This window comes from Neovison vison, chromosome 3 (assembly GCF_020171115.1).
Source record: "Neovison vison isolate M4711 chromosome 3, ASM_NN_V1, whole genome shotgun sequence".
NCBI lineage: Eukaryota > Metazoa > Chordata > Mammalia > Carnivora > Mustelidae > Neogale > Neogale vison.
Genome location: NC_058093.1, coordinates 180,540,572 through 180,562,273, shown reverse-complemented (window position 1 = coordinate 180,562,273; position 21,702 = coordinate 180,540,572). Strand labels below are relative to the sequence as shown.

The following is a 21,702-nucleotide window of genomic DNA, read 5'->3' as shown; positions in this document are numbered from 1 at the left end:
GTACTAGACTCTAGCAACTAGAGAGATGTTCACTGAATACTGAGAAACGTGAAATGAAGTTGCAGAATACCATGACAGTATGATCTCATTTGGTTAGAATTAGCAGTAAAGAACAGATCTGGGACATATATGGATATTTATATGTCTAAATGGACATAGAAAGAGATGTGCAAAGAATATACTTATTATTCCCAGGAGAGAAACTGAAAGAAAGATGGGGGAACCTATTTACTTCTGTATCATTTGCCTTCTTATATGCTACCTATTACTTCAGTAGTTAAAATGGATAAGTAACAAGATATAAACATTAACAAATAAAATGTTATTTATGATGAATTCATAGACCAACTTAAAACAATATAGCCTATTTCAAGAATTATGAAATAGTAACATATAATACTTGACAGAAATATATATTAGTATATATATATAATATATCTATATGCTATTTGTAGCTTTTATACTGATAATTTAAGCTAGCAAGTGTTTTCAGTGCCAACTATAAATGTGTGTCTACTGTCACTTGCCTAGTTCTATATGGAGGAAATGCTAGGACTTGGTCAACAGAAATATTTTACCAGAATAGCTATATTACTTGTGTTACTCCTTCTACAAGTGTAATAACATGGTTGGAAGATCAGCAATTTTGATATCAAACAGCTCTATTATCATTCTTATTTTAATAATAGGTGTAACCATATTTCTTAATAAAATTTCTTGTATTTGTAGTTTTAATTTCATTTATATGCATTATTCATTTTTAAAGCTTTCTATTCACTTGCAATTTATTCTAAGAGGTAATGTAATTACAAGTTCTTTATATTCTTAAAATTAATTTATAAAAAATATTACCCAAACAAAGAAGTGTGGTTAACGCTCATAAACTAAAATCTTGACTTAGCATCAATGTTTCATAATCTCTTGTTATTACTGTGCAGGTCTTAGTTCTCATTTATCGTACTTCTTATTAATTTAGTTTTTAACCCCACAAGCAGCTTTATCCTTATGGAATGGAGGAGGCAATTTCCCATTAGAGGCCAAATGCCACAGAATGTGCTCAGAAGAGTCATCTGTTCGCATGAACAGGGACATATATGCTGACAGCTGGTTTGAGAAGAGGAGGCGGAACCTGGGCTTGCTTAGGGAAGAATGAGTAGAAGCACACAGATGTCTGCGGTCAAAGATAAAATGCGTCTATTTCCCATCTCATGACAGTGCTGCATCTGAAGTTCCAGGCACCAACAGATGGCATACTGGTAAGTTAAGACTAAGTGAACTTTTCCTAGTATGTTCTGGAGACAAAGGCCCTCCTGAGACTAGGTGTTTCTGTTCTTCGGTCAGGGGCCCAGAATACAGGTAAGCCCTTCTAGAGGCAGTCTTCACAGTGGAAGATTTGACCTGTGCATTTGCGTTCCTCAGATCCAGAGCATCAGAAGAACCCTCATCTCTAGGTCCATGTGGGTGGCTCAGTCAGGTAAGCCTCTGCCTTTGGCTCAGGTCATAAACCCAGGGTTCTGGGATCAAGCCCCATATAGGGAATCCCCACTCAGCAGGGAGCCTGCTTCTCCCTCTCCCTCTCTCAGTGTGCTCTCTCTCTCTCTCTCTCTCACAAATAAATAAATCTTTAAAAAAAAAAAAAAGAGCCTCATCTCTAATCTCATTCAAAAAAGGTCCTCAACTTTCCTGAGATCTGTGGGTAAACAAGCAAAAGGAAAGACGTCCCCCCCAAAACACTCAGTCTTAGGCTGCCTCGCTATGCTACTTGACAACCGTGGTTGTCAAGCTTTGTGTATTCTGGACAAACTTTGGGTGTTCTGGGGCACTGCTCTTCAAAGGGTCAAAGTGTCAAAAGCATTCCTCAAGTCAACAATAATCGCAATACATCCACTCTCACAGAAAAACAATGTAGCACATGTGAATAAGGCATTCACACTTATCCTTTTTCTGTGCCACCCTTCAGTGACTCTGGGTCATACATGGTGTTCTATCCTGACAACACCTGAAAGAGTAAAACATGCAATGTCCCCCCAGGTTTCGGTGAGCACACAATCATTTTTTGACATTAGCTTGAGGATATACATATGCTTTTTTGTTTGTTTTACTTAAAGCAAACTGAAACTTGATGTGTATATCAAACAAAACCCAATCTACTCAGCTTAACAGTCCTACTGGAAGGTTTGCCATAGTATTCTGTATCCTCAGAGGTGACAAGTTTATTAATTTTTTAAACTGCCTACTTCGAACTCAGGGTGCACTAGGTGACCAGTGTACCCCCCTAGCCATTTTTCATGCATTAGTGCATTTACTTCTGGCAGTGCTATGAAGATGGCATCAGTGGAAAACGGACCAGAATTATCTGGAAGCTTAGGTCCAGAATGGGTAAGTAATTTGTTGAGCTATTTTTAGCTACTAGGATCAGAACCAGGACTCACCCCAAGTCAGTCAGCCTGGAAAGTGAAAGAAGTTAACCAATGGGTTTTCTCTTCCTTGGATTGATTCAAAATATTTACAGAGGCAGTAACAAAACCACAAACCTTTATGATTTAGAAAGGTCAATCATGCTCTGAGTCCTGTCAAAAAACTCAAGCATTCAGTACCTATTGAACACTACTGGGAACGCTGGTAGATTCTAAATGCTTACAGAGAGACTGTAAAACACAGCTTGACTGCATCATAATTTGATAAGGAACTAACAAGGCATTTGCTCTACTAAAAATTAATAATTTCATTATCAATACTTCCTCTTTTTGCCAAATATATGACCCAGGACCTCTTTAAAAAAATTGTCCAAAGAAGATTTAACATACGTCTTCCTTTTCTAGAAGATATCTACATGGGAAGCAGAGGTGCTCTCAAGCATTCTGGCGGCTTTAGGACATCACTCAACATACTGTAGCTTGTGCTCAGTTAGAGGCTGATTTGGCTAAGGCTGATGTTTCTCCATGATAGCAAACCCCTCTGACAGATCAGAGCACTACAACAAGGAACGTGGTCAGGCCCCTAACTGACAGATGTACAAAATGTACCTGTAATGGTTTTGTGGTTTTCTTTTTCAGTGTTAAATGGCCCATTAGACACAGCTGGGAGAGGCCAAAGGCCACTGACAGATAATCCCTAGAGCCTTCTCTTCATTTCTCCATCTCCTCAGTTTGTTGGAAGCTACACAGGAAGCTGCCTACAAAGTTTTCCAAATCACGCCTACGTGTACTGTTAGCGGGCTCATTCTTCACAGTGCAGAGGCCTGCCTGATACCTTTCAGAGAACTATGAGAAGACTTCAAGTGTCACTGGAGAGCTCTAAAAGCAAAAACCTCCTTCTGGTCTCTTTGGAGGCCCTTCCGAACCTCTCCTACACAACGGCTTGAGTAGTTCTATCCTACACTGCCCCCTCACATGCCATGTCCTGGGGTTCACATAGAGAGAGAGAGAGAGAAAGCCGACTCAGTGTTTAAAGGCAGCTGGACTGGAGGAGTGGGTATCACAAAGGCTCTGCTGCATAAAGTCGGGCAAGGAAGGTGCTGAATGCATTGTAACAAAAAAAAAAAAAAAAAAGGTGCTGCATTGCTACAATATTCCTGTCCTCTACCCAAATGCAAGGATGCTACTCAGTATAATGTATTTATATCTAGCATCTAATAGGGAAGACACTTTTTATGTCCTTTTAATGTTTATAATTAAAAAAGGTTCTTAATGGTTTAATGTGATGGAAATGCATTAAAAACACAATGCCCTTTGGCAGAGCTGTTTTAGAAGTAGAATTAGAACACTTTAATTTTTTCCTGGTAAATAAACTTAAATTAAAAATAAATTATGTTCTATTCAGTGAGATCTCTGGCTGTACTCCCTGTAAATAACATGCCATGGTTAGCTCTTAGAGAGGCTCCCATCTGCCCCCGAGTCCCCCGGGTCAGCCATGTAAGTCCAGATATATATTGTAACACCAGTGGCAGTTTTGTATGGAAAAGACAATTGGGCTATCCTTGATTTGGGAAGAAAACAAATCAGGTTTTGGTAGGGTTTAATTTCAGATCAGCCCCCTTCCAACCAAAATGATTCTTCTTCTCCCACAGGAAGAACCAAGACTAATAGACAGTGAGGCTGGCCTGCCATGGAATGCACGGATAGACAGGGTGGGCTTCACGGGGGGCCCTCTCGCTGAGATGCTATGGTGCCTCTTTGCCCATGCATGATCCTCATCCACATGTATGTAAAACGAGTCTCTCCAGTGTCACGTTTAGCAAACAGGAGAATTAACATTTTCAAAGCAATGTTAACCTGAATCTCGTGAGACTTAGACCAGAGCAGGTAGGACAGAGGGAGCAACTATAGAAAGCACGCTAAAGACATCCTCAGGGTGTGATGAAAGAGAACCTGATACTCTAGCCCTGAAGTGAACAGAACATTCCCATGGTCAGGGCTGCTGATGCTCTGCTCAAGTATGCAGGTGTTTCATCCACACCCATGGCCAGGACACAAGAGAGCAAGGAGACGCAAATATATTTGTTCTCATTCAACAGTTCGACTGCCATTACAAAGGAGAGGAGATACATGAAAACACACCATACTGCCTTAGACACAAACTCAATCCTTCCCAGACCACAGAGCATTAGAAGGTACAGGAACTCAAAGCAGATGAGAAGCATGTCCCACGTCTCATGTCACTGAAGGCACTACAGATAGGACAGCTGTAACTACATGTGATCAAAGCAACAGGGTCGAACAAAAATAAACTTTAATGTAACATATATTCAAAGATTCTATCACAATTATGTAAAAGGTTCTAATGAGGTTCCTATAAAACAAATATACACCTCTATGCAAATGAGTATAAAAATGTACCCACTTTATGAAAAGAATGGGACATTATAAAGAGCACTGTAATTTCTTGTATCACTTTCTATTCAGTGGTTGGTGGGACGGCTGTAACATTCTGACACAGTACTTCCTGGTACTTATTTGTACTTGACCCTCCGAAAGCACAGCAGTACTACCTGCTTTAGTCGGCAAGACTTCCGTGAGTCATAAAGATGAAGCATTTTTTTTAATACACTGAGCAGTATTAATTTCATTGAAAGCCCAAGTTGGTGCTTAAATTCTCAAAATAGTTTACAAAGAATCACATAAATGAAATATACACAATACAATTATCAGAGTAAGTAAAATGGTACAATCACACATACTATATTATGAATGAACCTTAAGGACAGAATGCTCATGGAATGCGCGAGTAACGTAAGGACAGGTTTTACATGGTGCCCTTTGTAAGAGGCACCTCGAATCGTTAAATTCATAGAGGCAGAAAGTAGAATGGTAACTGGCAGGGCCTGTGAAAGGGGAGTTGGGGGATTTGTACAGCTAGAGAGCTTCAGTTTTGCAAAATAATTTAGTTCTAGAGATTGAATATATGCAACATTATTGAACTGTACACTTAGAAATGATTAAGATGGTAAATTTTAGGTTATATGATTTTGCCACAATTAAAAATAACAGATAACCTAATAAAAAATCTCCTGCTTTTCTCCATTCTGTCTCTTTCTCTTTCTGTACAGCATTTAACATACCATATGCATGTACGTATATGTATATAATGTGTGTATGTATGTATGTATGTGTGTGTGTATATATATATATATTTTTTTTTTTTTTTTGACTGCACACTTCATCCCTCAATAGTTCAACTCTAATGGCAGATCTTACCCTGTTGCTCTCCCCTCAGAGGCAGGAGCAGTGCCTTGGAAATACAGGTATTTGATAACTATCTCATGAGTAAGTTTTTTTTAAAGGTACAAGCTTTTTTTTTTTCTTTTCCAGATTTTTAGTTATATTAATTCTAAAGAACACATTTCAGTTGAGCTTTATTTTCTTTTCACTCTCGCCAATCTTAATTGTTAGGTCATTCATTTATCACCATCCTTTTAACTCCTGGGGCCGGTTGTTAGCAAGTCACTTAGACACAGTTAAACAATAACTAGGATACATAAAAAGCAATATCCCAAAATAAAACACATAAAAAGTCTACTGTGAAAATTAATCTAACAGCATCTCCCATTTCTCTTTTTTAAATAGCTACCACTTACTGGCTGGTGATACAGAGCTGCACATAATTATAGGAATGTAAGATATAATAGAAAATACAAACTAAATTATATTTTGCTGAAGTGGATACTGAAGTAATTTCAACTCTCTGAGGTTACCCGACTATAGCTAAACTGCAAAATTGGAAAAATACCTGGGTATGTGTATCAATCTTGAAACTAGCTCCTTACTATAATCATTTTTTTTAAATTACCCCATATAGGAAGAACATTTTATCATTTGTAAAATTCCTTCACAGATAAGATCTAACCTCATCTTCACAAACACCTCTGACAGTCAAGGCCAGCATCACTGCCCTTATTTAAAGAGAAGGAGAAGGAACCAGAGAAGCTAAGTGATTTGATCAAGGTTACGTGAGGAGCGCCTGTGCATATATTTGAAAATAATGTTCAGAAACACAAGAAGCAAGAGCTCTGGAAGTGGACTACCATATAATTCTTGAAAGAAACCTGACCAGGTAATGAGATTGCGTCTACTAGCCACACACGAAAATCAATTCTGTTGCTCAGAGAAGGACAATAAATACTGATCTTGCCATTTTAATGCAAGAGGCAAAATACATTTTCATGGGTGTCACCAAAACACAATAGGACAGGTCTCACTGGTATAGCACAGAAATGGAAACAGAGAGCTTGTCCAAAAGAAACAGATTTAATAGAAGAAATGAGAGAATGGCATGTGTCATGAATGCAGTGTTCCGCTGCACAGAATTCTGTGAGCCCGTGCTATAAAACTGGTCCTTGGATTTTCAATTTACCAGATAAGTAATATTTGTAACACATCTAGGGCAATGAAATCAGGTTGCTAACGTCCAATTATTTTGACTGAAAATGTTAAAAGATTTTTTTTTTAAATGGTGGCTAACTTTTATTGACTATTTGCTTTATGTCAGGTTCTGTTCTAGGTGCCATACACACACAAGCTCCTATTATAACTTTAAGTTTCATGGCCACAATAGGAGGTCTATATTTTGATCCTCAGCCCTGTTCTATAGATAAGGCAGTGGAAGCCAAGGGAATGTCATCAGTGTTCCCATGGTCCCACGTATAGCTCCGGGCAGAACCAGAACTCAGTCTCTGGCAAGGTCCCAGAGCCCACATTCTTGGCTCTAATACCCTCTAGCTTCATTGTTTCATAAGAGAGATAGTTTAACACAAAAATCAGGCACAGTATCTCAAAATAAGAGTCATTTCTTCAAATTTAATCTAGTTAGCACTATTAAAAACTAACTAGCTCCCTCTTTTTTGCTCAGACTTTTGTAAATGTCATCATAGACCTCCCTCCACTGGTCTGCCCAGCTGAGCTGGAGAAGCATGGGAATGGGGTTTCCAGACCAGGATAAAATAAAAGTGAAAGTCAGAGACTTTCAGGGTAATAACATACAATGTATCATCTCTTTAGAAAGAGAACAACGCATGAATCAGAGAATCTTCGTGTCGAAAACATCTGCAGGGTCACCCAGTTCAATCCTCTTCTGAATATAGAAATCACCTTCTACAATGTCAGGTTCTACTTGAATGGGTCAGCCACTGGAAACTCACTACTCATGATTCAGCTCTTGTCAAATTTGTACAGACCCTCTGTTCTTCCCCATCACCTTTCTAAATTCTTTCCATCATTCCTCATTGGTGGAGCAAGGTTCCAGAACCTTTCCTAACCTAGACGCTATCCCCAGAGCATAGGCCATTTTGTGCTCTTTTAATAAAATACAGGGAGCAGAAATCAGTGTGGTAATTGTAGGGAGGCTGATTAGCCCTGGTACAATAAGACTATCACCTTCTCCATCATGGGTGTTTGGCTTTCTTAATGCAACCTAAGATTATAGTAGGCTTTGTGTGTGGGGGGGTGGGAGAGTGCTAAGAAAATAATAGTACAGAGGGATATGGATCGTATGGTAGATTCATATGCATTTAAGCCAAATTCTCCATCTTTTTTTATATATGTTGCTGCTAAATTTTATTACTCTAGTTCCATAGTAGTACTGTTGGGTTTTAAACCATAAGGATGAATGTGCAATTATTCCTACTACCTATCACCCTATTAGACTCATCCACTGATCAAGCTTGGCCAAGGACAATTTTCAACTACTTTTCAGAATGCTTAGAGGCCCTCCCAGCTTATAACCTCCATGACTTGCTGCTCTCTGTGAGCCCCAAATGCTCACAAACCATCCAAGTTACAGTGGGGACCATCCTGCATTTTTTAGTCTCCAGTCTGCAGCACCGGTGTCCTTCTTTGTACCTCAGTCCTGCCATCCACCATGTTCTACTGCTCACTGGCTGTGCTCATCAGTCTTATCTTCACATTTTCTAAAGAACCTCAGGTCAAGGAAGGGTGAAACTATTTTTTTTTCATACAGTAAAGAGAAATTTGAGTTCACGTTCCTCACCCACCTCTGATGTCTCCCCCCCTTTATTTCTAGCTCTGACTTTCCGACCTAACACACTCCTACTTTCTAAGACTGACTTGCCCAACTATAGCTGTTTCAACAATGTTCAAGGTCGGCATGTGACACTCCAGGAATCGTATCAACCTTGGGTTGCAAACACTAAAAAAAGCACGCTTTGTCATTAGGCTCCCTCGCTTACATGAGGTTGAACACTTTTGAAGGCATAGTGCTGGTTTGCAAATGTCAATTCAGAATTGGTTTTAATTTCTTTAAAAGTACTGACAGTCTAGGATAAAAGGTATGTTGTCTCTTTGAAAGTTGTACGTACACATCAAGCAGCAATAAAAAAATCCAAGCATTCTATTCAGGGGAAATGTATGTAACAGTTGTGTCAGTAGCTGAAATACACAGGCAGAAAACCAAGAGACAAGACAAAATCTGTAAGGGAGAACAGGACTGGAAACATTAAGTAGGCGGGGTTGTTAGTGATGAGAATGAAACAGATGGCATCCTCTCTCCAGTCTAGACAATGGAATTCTAACCCTTTTTTGGACAGCAAGGGAGACTATATATTGCTGTGCCCAAAATAGGATTCCTTAAAATCACACTGAAGTGAAATAGCACTAAATGTACTGCTCATGGAGAATGCTTAGAGGACAGAAGGTCCCGTGGGCTCCCATGTCCCACTCATAATAAGGGGGTGTCAGCAACTGCCTGGGAGCCTTCACAATGCAGTTACCAAATCAATAACAGGTTCGAAAGAGAGGCCTCTACTGCGAAATGATATATCTGGTGTTATACATTGCTACTGTTTGCCCTGTAACAGATGATAGGATCATATAAGAAATTATTTCACCAAAAAAGGGCAGTTTTATTCAACTAAGGAGATAGGGGAGATGACATCATTTGGAAACCTGAGGAAGAGAAAGCACTTTCAAACTCCTTTCTCCTTGGACCTGCCAGCCCAGGCTTTGTGAAGAGCCCGTCCAGAGCTGCAGTTTATTCCAGAAATCCCACACCTGGTGGCGGATCTGGGAAGAAGACACAGGGTTGGCTAGGACCGGCCCATCATGAACCCCCAGAAGGGAGCTGCTCCCTCTTCTAATGAAATTCAACAACAACAACAACAACACAAGCACAGAATTTGCCCACGAGTGTTGAACTTGCAGAAGCAGTATACAACCTATTATCATCATTTCTCCTCCTGGTGAGGGGCAGACTGTCCTCTGAGAACTTTCAAAACTTAAAAAAAAATAAATGACACATATGGTTGGGTCTACTTACAAAACGCTATCTGAAGAATCAGTTAATTCCATAAAAATTTACTGAATCGCCTCACCTCAGCCCACCATTCAATACAGAGATCCTTCAGGTCACCAAGGAAAGAACACTGGAGCATCCCAATATATCATTTCTCTCTACTTCCCTAGCAGAAGGTAGCCACACAGAAACAGCGCTAATACCTCTCATGGGAGCTTTCTTCAGGTTTTGATTTTTGTAAGGTGCTACATCAACCCTACTTTATTTACGCTGTGGACCGGGTTCAGCATAGTCAATTAGAACTTTATAATCTCAACTTGAAGACCGCAAACAGCCCACAAATCACCCTGGCTGAGTTTACAAATGGGCCCCCTGTCATTGGCAAGCAGCCCCTCCATTAAATATCCATCAATAAAAACACAGCTTTAAAGCTATCTCTGAGTTAGACTCTGTTATTCCAATGCCCCTCCAGGCTAAAAGCACATTAACGGTGAACATAAAACAAGGGGACCAGGGTGAGAGGATCTGACCTATGCGCAGACATCACTGAAGGAGACAGTTTCTGTTAAATGTAGGGAGAATTCCTACACAAACTAGATGACACTCACGGGAAAGTATAAATAAAAAAATAGGGTAAAAAGAAGTGGAGGTTGCCCGTAGATACCAAGCTTTGAGGTCCCCAAGTCCACAGGCTGTCAGGCTACCGCTCGGAAGTGAAGGGAATTATTCGTTCCCACAGAGGATGCTGATGGAGCTGGGGAAGCTCATTAATCCCCTGAGAAACACAATGCTGCACGTCAACACCCAGAAAGACAGTAGCAACTGGTCCCAGGTGTCCCTTACTCACCGGCACACTTTGTCCTGGTTCTGAGAGCTGGCCCAGGAGACCCAGTGCCGCCCTCCCCTGGCCTGGTGAGCAGCACACTGATCTCGTACTCTGTATCCGGGTCGAGGTGCCCGATTTTGTAACTCGTGGAATCCACCGGCTGCCGGTCGTTCCAGCTCCCGCTTGCGGTGCAGTACTCCACCTCTCGGGCGACAATGGGCCCATCCCCGTTGATGGAGTTGGCGTTGAGTTGAATCCAAAGGTAGGTTGCCCCCACGGAGGCAAGCTGAGGTGGAGCGATGGGAACGGGGGGCTCTGGAAGGTAAATCAGAGAGCTGTCTTTCAGACACGCTGCCCTTCAGTTTTAAACCAGGTGAATGTACATCAATTATTAAAATAAAGAAGCCGAGAATATATCAGGAATGAAGTGATGAGAATGGTTTTGTTTAGGTTATTAAGAAAAAGCACACTGGTGAAGTCTTCCCCCATGTTCAGATTTGTGAAAAAAAGCCATCTTTAAAACCGAAGCTTGCTCGGGGCACCTGGGTGGCTCAGTGGGTTAAGCCTCTGCCTTCGGCTCAGGTCATGATCTCAGGGTCCTGGGATCGAGTGCCGCATCGGGCTCTCTGCTCAGCGGGGAGCCTGCTTCCTCCTCTCTCTCTGCCTGCCTCTCTGCCTACTTGTGATCTCTATCTGTCAAATAAATAAATAAAATATTTAAAACAAACAAACAAAAAAAAAACCCGAAGCTTGCTCAAGTAGGGATACCCCCAGTTTGTTTTAGGATACAGCTCCTTTTTCTCAGGCTCAAAGGATCTTCCCTCTCACTAAAAGTAACTTGCTAAAGCTTTCTCAGTGGTAGTACTTAAGCTCCATGAGGCACTCTATTGCCAAGTTCCTTATTGAGAAGGTCTTTGAAATCATCAAAGGTGCTAGTTACCTATCTCATTAAATTCAGTTTCCTTATATTTATTATTCCACAGATTTCATCAATTTTAAAACATGGCTGAGTTTAAAGTTTCTCTCAGCCTAAATGCATTTCCAGGATGACTTCTTGCCCCCACAAAGCCCCCACCACAGTGGACTCATTCAGCCGCAGAAGTAAGACGTTTGGATAAGAAAACCTACCACTGCTTCTGTTCAAGGAGCCTTCAGTAATGAGTCTTAGGAAATCAGAGAGTAGGAAGAAAAGCTCTAAAGGAAAGTGCAAGCCAGGCCCAGCTTGGTAAGATTCCAAGCAATCAATAGCAAATACTCTTCAAACCCAACAAAGTCTCTTTCATTGTTTAAAACCTGAGATGGACTCTTTTTCTGCATCATTGTCTGAGGAGGGAGAAATAGACAGTCATGTTTTAAGTAGTTTTCCCAAGGTATCAGTGAGGTGTTGGTTGAATGGCTTTGCCAGGCACCAAGTGAAGGCATCTTATATGCCCAGTGTCAAGGTACATGATACCGGGAAGGGAGAAAACTGTATAAAATAGTGTATTTCTACCTTCATGAAACTCCATCTGAGAAAAAAAAAATGTAAGTAAGATCTGGTGATTTTTATTTATTTATTTATTTATTTTAGTTTCAGAGGTAGAGTTTAGTGATTCATCAACTGCTCATCCCATCAAGCGTCCTCCTTAATGCCCATCACCCAGTTAGCCCATCCCCCCCACCTTCCCCTCCAGCAACACTCAGGTTGTTTCCTAGAGCTCAGCATCTCTTATGGTTTGCCTCCCTCTCTGATTTTTTCAAGCATGTTTCCACAGGTGGTTTGTGTCTTTTTGGGTGAGTGTGTGTGTGTGTGTGTGTTTCAACTCCTCTGTTAGCACATCTGAATGTACAAAAAATAAAGCCTGCTATATTCCACTGTGGGCACAGACTGGCTTGCATACTGTAAATTCTGTCAGCCCCACAGTGGACACAGCCAACTGCTCAGGTCCTGCTTCCTGCTGACAGGGATCTCATCGCAGCTAGGACCAACTGACCTTGGTCCTTGGGATGATACCCGGTGGATCCCTAGACTAAGATGCCGATAACAACAGTTGTCTTTGTTGGGTGGAGGTGTCTTTGTTCTTTTTCTGTAATCGAGGTGTGATGAATCTTACTGACTTTCAAAAAGAGCTGGGAAACCTCATCAGACTGTGTCAACACAGACACTGAAGGCCGAACTGTAGTTGCAAGACTACAGAATTCACGGAGACTTACTAAAATATTGCTTCTATTGTTCATAAACCACAACTTTGTGCTGGCTCTTCATTTCTTTAAACAGTTCTTACTCAACTCATCATGATTTAACATCAATTTATATCATTAGGCAATTCCTTGAACCAAGACATGAAATGGGCCTTTTATAGTATATCCTAAGGCAGTTATGGAGCCAGGCTGAAAGAGCAGTTAATTACTTTGAAGTTGCAAATGCTAGCAAGGGTTGCTGAACTGCCATTCAAAATACAACTCAGGGGCAAGGCCACAAAGGTTAGTGAGCACACCAATTCATTTAGGATACTGTTGCTAGTATCCTAACATAGACATGATTTTAATGCTTGCTTGACCTGAGTATATTTTCTCTATTAATTCCCCAAGAAGAAAAGTATCAAATATGTGAAATCAAATGAAAGGTTCCACTGAAGCTGGAATAATTGGACTAGACTTTCCAAGGGACTTTTAGGTTGTTCAAGAGTCCGTACGAGAATAAGTCAATATTTAAATTTTGAATAATTCCCGAAGTGAAGGAAGGAAGAGGAGAAGGAAGGAAGTCCACCTATACTAAATGACAGAAAGCAATTTAAGATATATGATTCTAAAGAAAGTGCAAGTTCACAATTAAAGTACAGTTGACCCTTGAACAACACGGTTCGAACTGCATGAGCCCACTTATACATGGATATTTTCTCTCCTTCGTGATTTTATTAATAACATTTTCTTTTCTCTAGGTTACTGTAAGAATACAGTATATGATACATATACAAAATTCGTGTTAATAGACTGCTTATGTTATTGGTAAGGTTCTGGTCAGCAACAGGTTATTAGTTAAGTTTCTGGGGAGCCAAAAGCTATGTGTGGATTTTCAGTTAAACAGGGGTTGGTGCCTCCAGCTGTTATGCTGTTCAAGGCTCAACTGTAATTTTATTTTATTTTTATTTTTTAAAATTAATTTTATTTATTTATTTGACAAACAGATCACAAGTAGGCAGAGAGGCAGGCAGAGAGAGAAGAGGGGAAGCAGGCTCCCTGCTGAGCAGAGAGCCTGATGCAGGGCTCAATCCCAGGACCCTGGGACCATGACCTGAGCTGAAGGCAGAGGCTTAACCCACTGAGCCCCCAGGCGCCCCTCAACTGTAATTTTAAACCAAGCCAGCAATCAAAGAATTTATACACATACAGATACATAAACATGTATCTAATGATAAACATATGCAAATGCCTAATACACATCTCACATAATTAAATGATACTGATACACATGCATATAGAGACAAATTGTGGAGATTGTATGAAATATTTTTTTATGTCCCTGATTAGCAAAAGCGTGGTAGACATAAATAAGATAGGAGTGACAGTTACTTAATGACGTGGGTTTCCTTTTGGGGGCCTGGTACCAAATCACGATGTGACCTTAAGAAAATTACAAGCTCTCTAGACTCTGGTTTTCCCATTTTTTAGAAGATCAACACTCCACATATTACATGCATACAAAAAAGAGTTAAATTCTATACAAGTGGCCTCAAAAGTGTCACCGCATATTTTAAAGTAATTATCTTTCTGTGTAAGGTAATGTCTACCTTATGTATTAGGTAATTACGTATCTTTATGTCAAGGTAATACTTTATGAAGCATAACATGCTAGTACAATTCAGCACGTTATCTCTCTTTAAAAATATAAAACATATGAAAAATATGGCCATAAAATTATAAGTGGAGGAAAAGTCAAATTTCAGATTTGAGCCACAACTGCAAGCCAACTGTCCCTGGCTTTGGTCGTGTGCAGCGATGAAAAGAGGTGCCGGGACATTTTTATTTTTATCACAAGGTGCCAAGCTACCACTATGCCATCCTAACACAGGAAAATGGGCTGTATAAATGTGAATAACAACCCATTCATTCTTTGTGCTCACGTTTGTTCTGGGAGACTAGCAATTTATGACTGACTTATGCCATCCAACAAATGAACTTTTGCACAGAGGCCATTCTGAGCAAGGTTACGAGATTTACATTATACTGATAATGAAGCACGAAGTCTCAAGAACAGGGCTGGTCACAGTGAAATGCTGGAGCGACTATCAGTCAGAAAATGGAACACAATCACAGAGAACTGAGCCGGGAGGAACATTAAGTACTAATCATGATAATAAAGAACTCAACCATGGAACGAACACTCAGGCTGCTGCTCTGCTGGATTTGTTGGTAAATGCTGTCTGTTTTTCTTCCTTTCTTTCTTTCTTTCTTCCTTTCTTTCTTTCTTCCTTTCTTTCTTTCTTTCTGCTCTGCTGGATTTGTTGGTAAATGCTGTCTGTTTTTCTTTCTTTCTTTCTTTCTTTCTTTCTTCCTTCCTTCCTTCCTTCCTTTCTTTCTTTCTTTCTTTCTTCCTTCCTTCCTTCCTTCCTTCCTTTCTTTTTTTTAAAAGATTTTATTTATTTATTTGTCAGAGAGATAGAGACAGAGAGCATAAGCAGGAGAAGCATCCGGCAAAAGGAGAAACAGGCTCCCCGCTAAGCAGGGAACCCGAAGCAGGACTCAATCCCAGGACGCTGGGATCATCACTTGATCCCAAGGCAGACGCTTAACTGACTGAGCCACCCAGGTATCCCTGGTGTCTGTATTCTACATGGTGACTCCTCGCTTCTCAGAGAGCCTTCTGCAGACTAGGATAGATGTTACTGTGAACAATTAGTTTTCTTATGGCTATTAAATGTAAACTCAAGTCTTAGCCAGACCAGCTAAAGTTTCACCACAAACTAAAATTCCTAAGAATCTGCTGTGACAAAATATATTAGCGGGGTAGATATTTCAATATGCACAATGTCAGTCCTTCCTGCTTGGGGGAAGGCTCACCAATGAACATTTCTCTCCTAAGCCAGGAGTGACCGATATTGGCAACAGGGATTTCACAACAGAAGCATATGCCAAAGTCACCTATAGATTTTATAAGAGAGGCTGTGTCCGCAGAGACTTTCATTTAATATGGATGTGGTGCAGGGAGAAAAGAAACGCTGGGCGGTCATTTAGGTTTTAAAATTCGGAAAGAGGGCAGTGACAAGCATTCCTAAATGAAGTTCACTGATGCCCAGAAGCTCACCTCGCCCACCCCCATCATGGCCCTGACATGTGCCGGCAGCTAACTATGCATACTGTTCTAAGTGCCATTCATCTACTTTTTGCACTTGACCTTCTTGATCACCCCACAGGGAAGGTGACATTATTAATGTTTATTATATACTTGAGGAAAGCACAGAGGAGGTAAGCCCCTGGCCCATGCCCACATAGCTAGTTCTGGGGTTTGAACCCCACAGTCGTTAAAACAGCTTACACAGAGAAATTTGCTGATACAAGGAAAGACTGATCCAAAAGAGATCAGCGTTATGTTTCATATTTAACAAATGCAATAGGAAAAAAATTAAAAAATGGGCATCATTCTGTTCTCCTAGGACAAAACAGCAATGGCCTACCACAAATTATCTAAAAATGCCTCACAGTGCATCCAGAAGTTCAAATCATTCTGTCTGGGACTGAGAATTGCCCTAGCAGTTTAATACCATAAACTCCTTAGCCCACCAAAAAAAAAAAAAAAAAAAAAAAAAAAAAAAAAAAAAAAAAGCCATTAGACCAGCAATGGAAACTTATTTATCCTCTTTTTATTTTTTCCCTCACATACCACCTCCCTGAATATAATGACTCAATTTTTCAGTCATGCAAAATATAGTAATGGAACCTAACTGCGACATTATGAATGTTAACTCAGTATTATCAATATGGCTTGTGTGATATGACTGAGCATTTTTATACTGGCATTGCTTCATTTTATTAACCACCCTGCTATCATAAACACCCTGGCTGGTGAATATTTGCATTTTAAGTGATTTTCTATCAGTAAAAAAAAAAGAAAAAAAAAGTCATTCCTTAAAAGAATTTATAGGCTGTAATCGCTGTGTACAGAGTTGGCAGAAGAACTTGCCAAGAGCACATTCAGGGCTTTTGCCTGAAAATAAACCAACATAAATAAAATACATTTTTCAGAAATATCGCTCACGTGAAAAATTTGTACTTAAAATGCAATCCATCAAGATAGCCTGTCACCAAGCTACTGTTCGGAAACAGACAAGGATAAGTTTGCGTTTTAAACAAAAAGTGAACTCACGGCCATCTGACATATCTATTTTAATGGACTATTTAAGGGTATAAAAATACGTTAAATACCTTTAACTACCAATTCTGCATAGTTTGATATTCCAACCCCTCCTTCGGTGCGAATCATGCAGCGGTACTTCCCAGCATCTCGTTTTGTTGTGTTCACGACATTAAAAGAAGCTATGAATCGCCGGGAACTGGTCACCTTTATTTCCTTGAGGGGAGCATCGCGCCCATCAATGCCCTGCAGAAACGGGGGTAGGGGAGACAAAAAGAGACAATATCAGTCATCATATTGAACCAGTGAGACGCTTGATGGCACAGTATCCGTGTTCTTTGCATGTGGATCTGAGTTCCATTGTTTATTACCCAGGGGCACTAGTTCTAGGGAAACAGCTGGTCGGGAAAGTGAAATCCTGCCATGATCAACACTTTCAAGATTGAGGAATGCAAAATTAAGTGTGCAGAACCATGTTGACTTGGCCCCTTCAAGATATTAATTATGTGAAGTGAGCTCACCAGGAGTACAAAAATGCATATGGAAAAATTCTTTATTTGACTCCCAAACGATTACCATTTGGCATTTTCATACCACTTTATGTTTTGATGCTTGGCTAGAAAACAAAATTAATTCACATGCTACCTTACTGCCAACCTTTTTTTAATCTATGAAAAAATAAATATTAAGAATTACATTAAAAACATAAGTAGGTATTAACATATTCCTGAACTGAACAGGTCTGATAGACTATTCTAAGCTTTATGATGTGTTTCATGATACAAAAACCAAGGAGATGTTTAATAGTACCTGATGGTAAAATGCTATAAGAGAAGTTTCTCCCGGGGTGCCTGGGTGGCTCAGTGGGTTAAAGCCTCTGCTTTCGGCTCAGGTCATGATCCCAGGGTCCTGGGATTGAGCCCCGCACCGGGCTCTCTGCTCAGCAGGGAGCCTGCTTCCCCCTCTCTCTCTGCCTGCCTCTCTGCCTACTTGTGATCTCTGTCTGCCAAATAAATAAATAAATCTTTAAAAAAAAAGAAGTTTCTCCCACATCCCACAGAAAGCAGTTTCACTCCCTGTGGTAACTTTGTCTTACACCATCCTCAACAATGAAGCCCATCTTGAGTTATGTAGCCTTAGAAATCCATTCTATGCTTCTTATAATTTAGGGTCTCATAAGAAGGCTATAGATTTCAGTCCTTAATTACAATTCCCAGGAAAGAGGCTACCTTTAATACGTCATTTGCAAGCACTGAATAAAAAACAGTGGGCACAGACCTCAGAACTAACGCATGATGCCAAGCTTTCCATTCACTTGTTCACTCAGAATCCATTTTGGGTGCCAACCAGGTGCTACGAACTGTGTTAAGACACTAGGCTCACAGTGCAGAATGACAGAAGAGCGGTTATGGTGCCCACAGCACTTTGGTTCGTGGGAAGTTTAGGCTGGAAATGAATACAGAATGACAAGTGATGGCCAGGGTGGTAAAGGGACCGATCAGATGGCTGGCAGAAATCACCATCTTCAGATATGGCGGCTGTGGGAGGCCAGTTTGAGGAAGTGAGCTGAGATCTGAAGGCCAACAAGGAGCTAACCAGGCAAAGGGAGAGGGTGGGAGAGAAGGAGTATTCTATCTAGCAAGAGGAAACCGGGCAGGAAGCCCGAGATAGTTAGAGAGAACTGAACGCTTTGGATGAAATGAAGGCAGCCAGCGGAACCAGGAAGGGAAGGAAGCACCTGTGTATTTAGTGACTTGCAGGCTCCGTGAAAGTGTTTTTATGTAGGAGTATGAAAATGCTAAGCTACACATAATAAAACTCATCTATATTACTCAGTGATTTATATTACACAATGTCTTTTAAAAGCTTTCATCTGTGATTTTTTTCTTTGGCAGCGTGCCCTAATGGACATGGATTTGGAGTCAGACCGACCAGGGTGCCAAAGCCAACTTCAAAGTGATTTACCTTCCTAGAGCCTCCCTTCCCTTAACGGCAATAAGAAGTGTGATCCAGCTCACCTGCAGGGCAGGTGTGAGAATTTAAACATACAAACACGGACACTGGCTTACTGAGTCACATCCCCACCCCAACTGTGGACCAAGTGAGTGACAAGGTCAAGGAGAAAGGTGGACAGGCAGTCAAGGTACTGCTTTTATGACCTGTGAATCTGGTAGTAGAGGACATGGCTGAGATGCAGTGACAATGGGCTTGCTAAGACTGAAGCACAGAATTAAACAGACTCACCCACCCAGCCACAGGCCACCTTAGAAAAGCACTAAGGGTGCTGCTGTAAAACTCACAGGATGGAAGAACAGGGCTCCTATAGGGGGTTAGCTCTCAAAGAAGGAGCTAGGCTGTGTATGCTCACAGCTTCCTTCCCAGGCAGCTCCTGCGTGGGCAGAGAAAAGGCAGCAGAGTGCTGCACTGGTACGGCTCCTGCCGCAGAGAAGGAAACATCAGGAGTGGGGAAGAAGAGTTCCACCAACATCCCCTGCAGTGCTTTCTGCCACAGCAGCTTGGTTAATAGCTGAAGAAGTTACAAATCAGAGCATGGGGTCCCATAGATATCTTATATGTCTTACACATCTGTCCCAGTTTTTACTAAATCCCCCAAATTTGCCCTGACAAGAGCACACCAAGGAGTTAGGAAAGCGAAACAAAATGGAATCAATCTGGCATCGTTCATTAACGCAACGGGGGACGGCACTCCTCTCTATAGTCATGCATTCAGTCTCCCAACCTTCCTCGTAAATAAACAATTCAGTGCTACCACTAGGAGTAACCTCAGATCTACTAAGTCTATAAAACGCAATTTGTCTTTTTCCAAACTAAAAACAAAGCAAAACAAATCTAATGTCCAAGTTCGGAGAAAAAAAAAGTTAAGCCCTAAAGAAAGGCATATTTCATATTTGTATTTGTTTTATTAATTGCGGCAACCAAAAAAAGGCTATCTACTTATTTATTTACTCACTTGTGGCATGAATCTTGTAAGAATATACTTCTATAGTCATCCTGTAATATTTTTCTGCCAGAATACGCCTATTTCAAGAGAAAGCTTCTTCCAAAGGATTTGGAAATACGCATTTATTGATTACTCACAACTATTCAAGACTGCGTTGATGGCACTCAAGTTTAAAAAAACCTCCGTTTTGGATTTATACATACACTGAGAGGAGGATTACTTCCTAGGTATTGTCTCCATGCCAGAGATCTATTCTTTAAATTAAACAGCTTCAAACTAACAATTATACACAACTCTAGTCCATCAATTCTCAGGACTGGGGCTTGCTTTTTGAATCCCACGTACTGAAAATTAGATTCAGTTTCTTCAAGAGAAATAGTATATAGGAAAGAGAAACCAAGTGCTAACTAATAATCATTTTAGCTTAAGTCCATACCTGCTCATCGATCTTACTCAAATCTGCAGGTCATTTTGCATTAAATCATTCCAAGATACATGCATCCAAGCATTCATTTCACCAACACTTAGTAAAAATCCCTTAGGAGGAAGGCACTGTATCATATACAGGGAGAATGGAATTAAAAGATCCCTTACCTCACTGAATTTATAATCTGGTGAGAAAAAACAGCCAGGTAAGGCAATGGTTATATAGTATAGAGCAATAAACTGCATAACCCAGCAAACCCAGAAAAAGGGGACCACACTGGAGAGGGATGTGAGGGTTGGGTCAGCCTTCTAGAAAGTACTACTTGAGGCCAGGCTGGAAAATGCACAGGAGTTTCTCGGGCAGGGAAGGAGGAGAAATGGAACCCAGTGAGTGAGAAGAGCTTTGCAAAAGTCCAGAGCCAAGAGAGCATGAACAATGTAGGAAGTACAACCTATTCCATGCAACTAGAACAAAGCATGTCTAGAATGGCCGGTGATGAGGCTAGAAAGACAAGTACAATAGGGCCACACCAAGGGATATGACATATTGAGTATTATAGTTTATCCTGATGCCAGTAATGGAAGGATTTTAGGTAAAGGGGTGACATGAACATATCTATGGGTACAGTAACAGACTGAAGGAAAAAATGTGGGATTCCAACTGAGGTCAAGGGAGATTGGTAATTTTTTTCTTTTTAATAAATCAACAAATGACAAAAAGAGGGATGAGAGAGAGGAAGATAAAGATTCTAAAAATAAGGATTCTGAAGATGTTCAGGAAATAAAATAGACAAAAAGTGTGTTATACTGTAGTCATATTCTCCCTTTTGTAGACTAGGGTACCTTCAAAGTAAAGAAATAGATCTTATTCATTTGGTGTACATGGGTGCACCAGAAATAAAACTCAATAAATATTTGCTGACTCTAAAAATCACAGCCCCAGTGGAAAAAATATTTCATAGGTAGAGCACAGAAATATAAAGTTGCTAAATTAATAGAGATATATATATACTCTAGGTCCTAAAGCTGGATAATTAATCTTTATCTACAAGGGGGACCAATATGGAAAATTATTTGAGAGATTTTGCATGTCCTCAATCAGCAACACTGCCCAATCATCATGATTGGGGCAGGCAAAATAATAGTCCCCAAAGATGTCTCCTGCCTAGTTCTCAGAACTTGAGAATATGCTCCCTGTGCATAGCAAAAGGAATTTTGCAGATGTGATTAAAATAAGAATGAAGATGAGGAGATGAAACAATTATCCCAGTATCCTTGAATACTAAATTATCCAGATGGGCCCAATGTAATTACAAGGGAGGAAGAAGGTAGGAGGGTCAAATGCAGAAGAAGGCAATGTGACCACAGAAACAAAGGCTGGAGTGATGTGGTTTGAAAATGAAGGAAGGGATC

The 21,702-nt window shown here is 40.5% G+C and overlaps 1 protein-coding gene across 10 annotated transcripts in view; it reads right to left on the bottom strand.

Annotated features, from left to right (window-relative positions):
- Window positions 1-21,702, bottom strand: part of PTPRM (protein tyrosine phosphatase receptor type M) — a 780,862-nt gene that overhangs the window by 395,552 nt on the left and 363,608 nt on the right. For all 10 annotated transcript variants that reach the window (XM_044243376.1, XM_044243377.1, XM_044243378.1 and 7 more), the window contains 2 exons: window positions 16,973-17,147; window positions 10,592-10,885 (listed from right to left, as the gene is read on the bottom strand). In XM_044243376.1, coding sequence (XP_044099311.1) covers window positions 10,592-10,885; window positions 16,973-17,147 — 469 coding nt within the window. The remainder of the gene's footprint in view (window positions 1-10,591; window positions 10,886-16,972; window positions 17,148-21,702) is intronic.